Source organism: Crinia signifera, chromosome 3, assembly GCF_055691185.1.
Source record: "Crinia signifera chromosome 3, ASM5569118v1, whole genome shotgun sequence".
Classification (NCBI taxonomy): domain Eukaryota; kingdom Metazoa; phylum Chordata; class Amphibia; order Anura; family Myobatrachidae; genus Crinia; species Crinia signifera.
The window spans coordinates 309,431,279-309,442,749 of record NC_139219.1 but is presented as its reverse complement, the minus strand read 5'-3'; the positions used below and the strand labels follow the sequence as shown (position 1 = coordinate 309,442,749).

Here is an 11,471-nt window from a genome sequence, read left to right as displayed (position 1 = left end):
ATCGCTTGCGATTTTGCGGGAGGTGCGATGAGATCCCCCGGGGCACACAGAGCAGTGAATAAATGACATTAAAAAATCGCATTGCGTGCGATGCGATATCCCTACGCAGAACAGCCCACTAAGCAATTAGCTTAGTGGGCGCCGTGCTAGGAAACAAGCTCCGCTATTTGGCCATGCTAAATCTGATGCAGAGCATGCTGGGATTTGTAGTTCAGCAGCAGCTGGAGTGTCAAGGTTAGCCATCAAGGCTCTAGAAGATAGTAGACAGGATCTGACTGGTTGCCCATAGCGACATCACATGTGAAGTAGAATTCACATCTTAGTAAATCTCCCCCAAAAAGTCCACGAGTTATTCAATTTTTTGTTGTCCCGAATGTCCACATAGTCATCATGGACAATGTCAAAGTCTACCGCGTCATGCTTCGGGCACGGTGCCTCGCTGCGCTTGGCACAATATTCTGTTCTCCCTCCGAGGCCTAGCGGATGGTATGACATACAGGCGGTCGGCACTCAAAAAAAGTGAAAAACTCATTCCGACCTTTTGACTGTCATCCTTGCCATTGACGACCTAATGCTTGTGCCAGTCTTCCAACCCTGTCTACCTGAGCCACGTTGACCTATTTCAGGTATCGAACTAAGGCCTGCGACCGTATCCCAATTATTTAGCCAAAACTTGGAGAGGTATAAAGTGAAAATAGCTAAAATATTAACCAAGCCTTTAACTGCCATGTTACAGGCTGAGGGTAACAAATGAAAGTAAGGAGCTGATTGGTTGGTATCTTTCACTAATCTTAGCTACATCTACCCTTTAATATTAATAATAGGTAGACTCGCAGAGGACAAGACCAGTCAATTATCTGCCCATCGAGCGTGGTTATCTACCAGCTCAATTCTTCTGACTACTGATGGCCATCGGTGCAGTCACCATCGATGGTTGCCATCGATGGCGATTCTGCATCCAGAGATTGCAAACAATGTGATGGACAACCATCGATAATATTAGTTATCGATTCTCTTTGACAGAATGTGGGGGTGCGGCTTCCTGTTTGTCGGGGGCGGAGTAATGCTATTATTTCTACTATGCCATCAATGTAGGGAAACCATCTGGTACTCCCCCATCGATGGCAAAAGTATTCAGCATCGGCCATAAACCATCAATGATTTTTAATCATCGATGGTCAATGGCCAACCCTACTTCTGAATAACATGGTGAATAAGCCAGAGATAAAACGCACAGACCGTGTTTAATCATAAAATATTTAATAAAAGTATCTGTACAAAATATTTTAAACTGGTTATAAAAGATAGTATTCGGGAATGTTTAATAGACAAAATATATCCCACTATATAGAATATTGAGAAAATATAGCATGATAATTTACATTTCAATATGTACAGTCTCAGAATACATACAATGCATTTACATCCTTGTTTTTCCACGGGTAGACTATCTAAATGTATACATTTCAAAGTCCAAGGCCACGAGTGTAACATGAATATATATATATATATTATACAAAAACGTATCCGCCAATATTAACACGGGAAGAGGCTGAAGAGAGTGGTAAGTCTACAAAAATCTATTATTCCACGTGCTGCTGTTCCTCAGAAAACCCCACACATCTGCGCGACAATCTTATACCTTCTACGAGAAATAAATTAAACATGTTTGATAAATAGGATTTGCCGCACGTTTCATAATATTTTCTCCTGTCAGTCGCTGAAACAAAAGAAAAGGATAAGAAACATTTTATTCAAAGTATAATACAAGGCACCTACAGTGGGATCACCCTATACAATAACTCTGACCGAGGCAAGTACTGGGCTGTCATGTCTTTGGCGTGTATTTTGGATCTAGGTGATAAAACGACTCGTTAGGTGGTGTTACGATGAAGCCCGCGGCTGCGTGTCATTTAACCCTTTGAGTGCCCAGTGAATTTGTTAAAATTGGTGTGAAAATTGTCAAGCAAACTTTTTTATACATAATGACCTGTAATGATGACCTTATATAGGAAATATAATCTTTTTTTTTATTTGAATTGATATAACAAATGTGAACGACGCTGACATTTTTTTTCAGATATTTTGCACGTCTCTCGCAGAGATGTTCGCACTCAAAGGGTTAATAAAGCTGGTGCGCAGGGCGCAGGTGTTGTAACTCAGGGCAACTAAATAGGTTCTGTTTATTTTCTAGTGCATTTTAGCAGGTGAATGGTTTGTTGTCACAGCGCAATTATTTCCATGTAAATTAGCCTCCTACTGTCAAGAAAAAATTTCTGGTTGTGGCTGGAAAAGTACCAGATATAAGAACAGATTGTTTTTTCCCTCAACAACACATTATTGGGTCAATGGAGAATTGAACGCAACAGACGCTCTTGTTCCCACATTGCATGCACGGAACTCAATACTTATGCACGGACTAGTACAGCTATCTGCAGCCTAACCACCCCTATTGGAACACTTGGTATCACTGCTCTCATTAGGGCACTCCCAACTGCCCCCCCCCCCCCCCCCCCCCCCCAGGAGGGATGTCATCCCCCAAAAAATGGGCCAGTCCCACGGAAATCGTGGCAGTTTGGAGGTATGGATAGGCCGGGGGTGACACTTCAGTATGAGCATATTATAGGAGCAGGTAAGGTTCCTGTTGGATAACCTTAACATCAGACCAGAACTTTGGTTGGGTGATATATTAAGTCTTGGCATTTCACCAAGGGGAGGCGGAGCCTAATAATATGGTTTGTCTGGCCCTGCCCCCTTCACTGCCCACCTGCTTCTCCTCCCCAGGCTTCTCCCAGCAGATTTGTGTTCAGATTTGAATTAATGTCACTATAACACAAGTATATCACCGGTCCCACTATGTGGGGCAATTACCGAGTATCTTGGTAAAGTGCTCACAGAATAGACTAGAGCATTAAAGCATATAGAACATATTCCCCGCGTATTATATCTGAATAAAATGTAATCACTACATTATATTGACTTTACTGATAAAGGATGTCACCACTGGAAATGTAATAATTGGCAGGATGAAAAGTGATAAAGTGAAGAGAGATAAAATACCAACCAATCAGCTAACTGCTGCGTTACAGGATGTGTTTGACAAATGACGGTTGGTTGTTTATCACTCTCCACTTTATCAGTTTTCAAATCTTAATACATCTGGCCCAATAACAGTAATACTGAGTGTAGTAAGGGGTGTGGATCATATTATCGACCCGACTTAGGTCGACAGTCATTAGGATGACACTGTTGGGTCGACAGGCAACTAGGTCGACGGGGTTCTAGGTCGACATGGCTGAAGGTCGACATGTGTCTAGATCGCCATGGGACAAGGTCGACATGGGTTTAGTTCGACAAATGCGTTAGGTCGACATGGGTTAGGTTGACAGGTCGTGAGGTCGACATGGGTTTTTTCATTGTTTTTTTACCCGAATGTCTACACAGTCGGCATGGACACAGTTGGAAGTCAACCGCAGCCCCTCGCATCGCTCGCAATGCTTCGGACACACTATTTTATTCTCCCTCCATGCCCTAGTGGATGGTAGGGCATGAAATCCCGCCTGTCGGCACATGTCGGCTCAAAAAAACTGTGAAAAAACCCGTCGACCTCGCGACCTGTCGACCTAACGCATTTGTCGACCTAAAATCATGTTGACCATGTCGACCTCGACACCTGTCGACCTTCATCCATGTCGACCTACAACCCTGTCGACCTTGTTGCCTGTCGACCTAAGTCGGGTCGACAATGCAACCGTATCCCGTAGTAAGTTATCCATGTATGGGTATTTATTTTTTGGTAGACAATCAATGCCTGCTGGAAAGGCATCCTGGGACTTGTAGTTTCACAGCAGTTGGAGAGCCACACTTGGCAATGTATGCTGGTACCTAGGGCTCCACTATAACATTCACAGGTTGCCCAAACCTTGGTTAAACTATTAGCGAAACGTAAGAATTTCTAAAACTTTTCCCTAACATAAGCTGAAACCAACCTATATACATAATGTAGCAAAGTGACTGCTTCGAAAGCATACTGAAAAAAAACATTTGCATAAAGAAATATATCATACTCGCTGGGACACAATGAGGCGATCATGGAGCCACGCCCCCTGCCATCCACTCTGACCACACCCCCAATCTGCTTTCCTGGAGGAGGGGGCAGCAAAGAAGGTTGCTATAAAATAATATAGTTTATATGTATGCTTTTTGCTTCATATAATATCTATATAAAAACATACACTATATATATATATATATATATATATATATATATATAGTATATATACACATATATACATACTGTATATACAATTACTAGCATTTGCCTCTTCAAAAAACATTTTTTATTCATGTACACAGTCTACATTTAAATTAAAATAAAAGTTACTTAAATATTTAATGGGATAAGTTTAATACGGTGCTATTCACATGTGTGATATTATTATACTGTAACTTAGCCCAAGCTGTTTCCTGGAGTTAAGGTTCCAGTCTGTCCCTCAAAGTGCTGGGTATGTCGTACAGTACAGTCTATCCTGCAGTGACACTTGTTGCTCTCCTTAAGCGCTGACCTGCACTGGATCCTCATTGAGTCATTGAGTCAACATTCTGAATAAATTATAGACCAGGGGAAACACCCTCTGTTGGAAAAGCAATAAATACTTTTCCTTTGCTGATTTATATACAATACTTCCTTTACCCCCGAACATGAACATTCTATGCTAAAAACCTTTTCATTTTTGCACATTTTGGGCACGTCTTCCGTTGCTGTTTCAGAAAAACTATTTAGCTGCCGTAAAACTACAAGTCCAACTATTTTAGTTTGTAATAAAAAAAATTCAGGGGAGATGCACCAATCAAAACGCACCTAACTTCCATGTTACGGGCTGTGTTTGGAAAAATGACAGGAGCTGTTACTTTACATCTCCCAACGTTATCTCTCTCCAAGATTTGATACATATCATATTTAAAAAAAAACTAAATAAATAATCCCTTGAGGTTTTTTTTTTTTTTGGACAACAGTTACCAAGAAGTGTGGGAGCGTATGTGTACTCTGACGTACGTAAAACTGCTAAACCTGTCATTAAGTAAGATAATACATAGAGACACAGGAGAAGATGGACAATGACACATTTACCTCTTGCCTTTTTTTGTATGAATTTTTGTTCAGTTGGAACATACACAAAACACACACTTGTAAAGCTAAGTGCTACCTGCAACCACAGCTCTCTACTACCATGTCCTCATATTGCTTGTAGACTACATTATTCCCAGAGTCTATGTATAAAATACTGATTGGGCTGAGTTTTGATGGGACACAGCAGCTCGGTGGTGTGGACTCCGGGTCCATTGAGTTCATTAAAGTCTGAATAATGGCGTGGTTGGTGGGCTCCAGGTGGGACCTCAGTGGAAAATCACAAACACCCTCACAATGGTAAGCTTCATAATCCAAGGGGGCTATGATCCAATCGTCCCAGCCCAACTCCTTGAAATTGACATGGAGGGGCTTCTTACTGCAACGTGTTTTTGCCCTCTTGCCTTGTCCTTTATTGTGATTTGTCCTGGTTGGGAGAGTTGACCTTTTTCTTCTTCTTTTGATGATGGACCTTTGGGCATAATCTGCTGAGTCTAAAGCCTTTGGGCTACCTTTTGACCTAATTTTGTCCCTTATCTCTTTAAAAAGGTTCTCTCTCCTCTTAGAGTATGAAGAGACCACCAGCAAAGCTTTCTCGGGCTCTGCTTGACCAAGTCTATGAAATCCCAGTTGGGCCGGTGGCAGGTAGGTCATTGTGAGATCGAAGACCATCTTCAATGTGAAACACAAAGGTTCACCAGGGCTCTTCCTATTGTCCATGGCCTTCAAGACGTTAAATACCTCCCACTTTGAAAAGGTGTCCAACAAGTCAGCAGACCGAAAGTCTAGAAGCTTGGCCTCTTCCCAAAGGGTGGCACAGGTGTAAAGATAGAGGTGTACCAGACTCCCAGGCTCCGGGACATCAAAGCTTATGTTTTGTGGAGCTTTGCGCAGGATCCTTAGCTCGGCTTCTACTATCTCATCAGAAGCAGACAAAGTGCTTGTGTCGAACATGTATTTCTGCTCCAGTGAATAAGCAGGGGCTTCATCTGGAACAGATAAAATAATGCATATATATATATATTTAAAAATTATCATAATAACAGGAAGACATGTTTAAAAAGGCAAATACATTGCAGACACCATAAATAACCATTTGCTCTGTACTCCATGCTGATGACTTACAGGTAATCTACACAAAAATATTTTTATTGCACAAGGTGCATTAGAACTCAGAAAATTGGCCCTTATTCTGGTTCACTTGCAAATTCCTTCTCAGGTGGACAAAACCATGTGCACTGCAGGTGGGGCAGGTGTAACGTGCAGAGAGAGTTAGATTTGGGTTGGGTTTTACTTCAAAGTGAGATCTAGATTGCAGTGCGAAAATAAAGCAGTCAGTATTTACCCTGCACAGAAACAAAATAACTCACCCAAATCTAACTCTCTCTGCACATGTTACATCTGCCCCGCCCGCCTACAGTGCACATGGTTTTGTCCATTTCAAAAGGAATTTGCCTTTGCGAGTGAACCAGAATAAGGGCCATTGTCCAGTGGGCCAAATCAAGAGAATTAACAGAAGATTATCACTTACCACACAATTAACCAGATATTTTAACCAATAGCTGCTGAAAGGTATAATTCCAGGTAAGTGGCAATTGTTGTTTAATTACACAAAAAGGCAATAGTCGAAAATCGATTGACTATAGACTTGTGAATAACTGACATCTAATGAATAGTCTACTAGACTCCATCATTTTGTGAAGCTCTATCTCACTCACCAAATGATGTGGGTGATCCAGGGATTGCTGATACAATTTCAGGTGAATTACAGTACATCAAATTGTCCTTTGACACAAATCAGATTACTGCACTGCAACGGGTGTGCCCATGATTATGCAATTCACAGGATCATGCCCTTCTGGATCTCCCACTTCTACCTGTTATGAGTGCTTACTGTGATCTTGAGCTAACCAAACCCACTTCCCGAGTGCTTTGAGTATAACAGCCTTTTTTCTGGAAATACAGTATGTTAGTAAGTAAGTTTTATTTATATAGCGCACTTTCTCCAACACGACTCAAGGCGCTTTCATTGTCTGGTAATCAGCATCTGCCAGGACTTCAACTCTGAGGCGACATATACACGGGCGATTTTAGCCCAATTTCTAAGTTGGGGATGGGGAACCGTTGGCACTCCAGCTGATGTTGAACTACACATCCCAGCATGTCCTGCTACATCTTTGCTATTTGGCCATGCTGAAACGGTTGTAGGGCATGCTGGGATGTGTAGTTCAACACAGCTGGAGATCCGAAAGTTCCCCATCCCTGGTCTAGATTATCAGAAATTAAGCACGGATCGCTCCGTGTGTATGCCCCCGAGCGGCGGTGGCGGGTGATCCCGCATGTTGCCTTCCCCTGACTAGATCTTGGCTACATGTAGTGAAGTTCTAGTCAGATCACCATTATTCTAACCAAGCTGAATACGCCTGGATTTGGCGTATTCATAGGTAGTCGTATGCATGGATGGCATATTCATATTTACGAATACGAATGCATATGCCATAGAAGGAACACAAGTAAGAATCACCATCCCGTCGAATCGTGATTCCTAATTTACTAAATGGCCATACTGTATGTAACATACGGCCGCTAATTGCTATAGAAATACACCTGGAAAATACAACTCATTTTCCAGGCGTATTTGGCTTTAGCCTGCATGGATCAGACTGGTAAAAAAAATCTATATCTATATCACTATATCACTGACAGAGGTGCTCTATACGTACAGTAACGCTCATCATTATATATCACTGACACAGGTGCTCTCTATGTACAGTAACGCTCATCACTCTATATCACTGACACAGGTGCTCTCTACGTACAGTAACGCTCATCATTATATGTCACTGACACAGGTGCTCTCTACATACAGTAACGCTCATCATTATATGTCACTGACACAGCTGCTCTCTACATACTGTAATGCTCATCATTCTATATCACTGACACAGGTACTCTCTATGTACAGTAATGATTATCATTATATGTCACTGACACAGGTGCTCTATACGTACAGTAACGCTCATCATTATATGTCACTGACACAGCTGCTCTCTACATACTGTAATGCTCATCATTCTATATCACTGACACAGGTGCTCTATACGTACAGTAACGCTCATCATTATATGTCACTGACACAGCTGCTCTCTACATACTGTAATGCTCATCATTCTATATCACTGACACAGGTGCTCTCTACATACAGTAACGCTCATCATTATATGTCACTGACACAGCTGCTCTCTACATACTGTAATGCTCATCATTCTATATCACTGACACAGGTACTCTCTATGTACAGTAATGATCATCATTATATATCACTGACACAGGTGCTCTATACGTACAGTAATGCTCATCATTATATGTCACTGACACAGGTGCTCTCTACGTACAGTAACGCTCATCATTCTATATCACTGACACAGGTGCTCTCTACATACAGTAATGATCATCATTCTATATCACTGACACAGGTGCTCTCTACGTACAGTAATGCTTATCATTCTATATCACTGACACAGGTGCTCTCTACGTACAGTAACGCTCATCATTATATATCACTGACACAGGTGCTCTCTACATACAGTAATGATCATCATTCTATATCACTGACACAGGTGCTCTCTACGTACAGTAATGCTTATCATTCTATATCACTGACACAGGTGCTCTTTACATACAGTAACGTTCATCATTCTATATCACTGACACAGGTGCTCTCTACATACAGTAATGCACATCATTCTATATCACTGACACAGGTGCTCTCTACGTACAGTAACGCTCATCATTCTATATCACTGACACAGGTGCTCTCTACGTACAGTAATGCTTATCATTCTATATCACTGACACAGGTGCTCTCTACGTACAGTAACGCTCATCATTCTATATCACTGACACAGGTGCTCTCTACATACAGTAACGCTCATCATTCTATATCACTGACACAGGTGCTCTCTACGTACAGTAATGCTTATCATTCTATATCACTGACACAGGTGCTCTCTACGTACAGTAACGCTCATCATTCTATATCACTGACACAGGTGCTCTCTACATACAGTAATGATCATCATTCTATATCACTGACACAGGTGCTCTCTACGTACAGTAATGCTTATCATTCTATATCACTGACACAGGTGCTCTCTACGTACAGTAACGCTCATCATTCTATATCACTGACACAGGTGCTCTCTACATACAGTAACGCTCGTCATTCTATATCACTGACACAGGTGCTCTCTATGTACAGTAATGCTCATCATTCTATATCACTGACACAGGTGCTCTCTACATACAGTAATGCTCATCATACTATATCACTGACACAGGTGCTCTCTACGTACAGTAACGCTCATAAATCTATATCACTGACACAGGTGCTCTCTATGTACAGTAAAGCGCATCATACTATATCACTGACACAGGTGCTCTCTACGTACAGTAATGCTCATCATTATATATCACTGACACAGGTGCTCTCTACGTACAGTAACGCTCATCATTCTATATCACTGACACAGGTGCTCTATATGTACAGTAACACTAATCATTCTATATCACTGACACAGGTGCTCTCTACATACAGTAACGCTCATCATTCTATATCACTGACACAGGTGCTCTATACGTACAGTAATGCTCATCATTATATATCACTGACACAGGTGCTCTATACGTACAGTACCACTCATCATTATATATCACTGACACAGGTGCTCTCTACATACAGTAATGATCATCATTCTATATCACTTACACAGGTGCTCTCTACGTACAGTAACGCTCATCATTATATATCACTGACACAGGTGCTCTCTATATACAGTAACGTTTATCATTATATATCACTGACACAGGTGCTCTCTATGTACAATAATGCTCATCATACTATATCACTGACACAGGTGCTCTATACGTACAGTAATGCTCATCATTATATATCACTGACACAGGTGCTCTATACGTACAGTAACACTCATCATTATATATCACTGACACAGGTGCTCTCTACATACAGTAATGATCTTCATTCTATATCACTGACACAGGTGCTCTCTACATACAGTAACGCTCATCATTCTATATCACTGACACAGGTGCTCTCTACATACAGTAATGCTCATCATTATATATCACTGACACAGGTGCTCTCTACATACAGTAATGCTCATCATTCTATATCACTGACACAGGTGCTCTCTATGTACAATAATGCTCATCATACTATATCACTGACACAGGTGCTCTATACGTACAGTAATGCTCATCATTATATATCACTGACACAGGTGCTCTATACGTACAGTAACACTCATCATTATATATCACTGACACAGGTGCTCTCTACATACAGTAATGATCTTCATTCTATATCACTGACACAGGTGCTCTCTACATACAGTAACGCTCATCATTCTATATCACTGACACAGGTGCTCTCTACATACAGTAACGCTCATCATTCTATATCACTGACACAGGTGCTCTCTACATACAGTAATGCTCATCATTATATATCACTGACACAGGTGCTCTCTACATACAGTAATGCTCATCATTCTATATCACTGACACAGGTGCTCTCTACGTACAGTAACGCTCATCATTCTATATCACTGACACAGGTGCTCTCTACATACAGTAATGCTCATCATTCTATATCACTGACACAGGTGCTCTCTACGTACAGTAATGCTCATCATTATATATCACTGACACAGGTGCTCTCTATGTACAGTAACGCTCATCATACTATATCACTGACACAGGTGCTCTCTATGTACAGTAATGCTCATCATTCTATATCACTGACACAGGTGCTCTCTACATACAGTAATGCTCATCATTCTATATCACTGACACATGTGCTCTCCACATACAGTAACGCTCATCATTCTATATCACTGACACAGGTGCTCTCTACATAGAGTAACGCTCATCATTATATATCACTGACACAGGTGCTCTCTATGTACAGTAATGCTCATCATTCTATATCACTGACACAGGTGCTCTCCACATACAGTAACGCTCATCATTCTATATCACTGACACAGGTGCTCTCTATGTACAGTAATGCTCATCATTCTATATCACTGACACAGGTGCTCTCTACATACAGTAATGCTCATCATTATATGTTACTGACACAGGTGCTCTCTACATACAGTAATGCTCATCATTCTATATCACTGACACAGGTGCTCTCCACATACAGTAACGCTCATCATTCTATATCACTGACACAGGTGCTCTCTATGTACAGTAATGCTCATCATTCTATATCACTGACACCGGTGCTCTCTAGATACAGTAAAGCTCACCATTCTAT

The 11,471-nt window shown here is 41.3% G+C and overlaps 1 protein-coding gene across 1 annotated transcript in view; it reads right to left on the bottom strand.

Moving 5' to 3' along the window:
- Positions 1-1,249: 1,249 nt before the first annotated feature.
- The window catches only part of GDF7 (growth differentiation factor 7), a 36,413-nt gene continuing 26,191 nt past the window's right edge, over positions 1,250-11,471 (bottom strand). Inside the window, exon 2 of the mRNA XM_083178606.1 lies at positions 1,250-6,117. Coding sequence (XP_083034732.1) covers positions 5,204-6,117 — 914 coding nt within the window. The 3' untranslated portion in view covers positions 1,250-5,203. The remainder of the gene's footprint in view (positions 6,118-11,471) is intronic.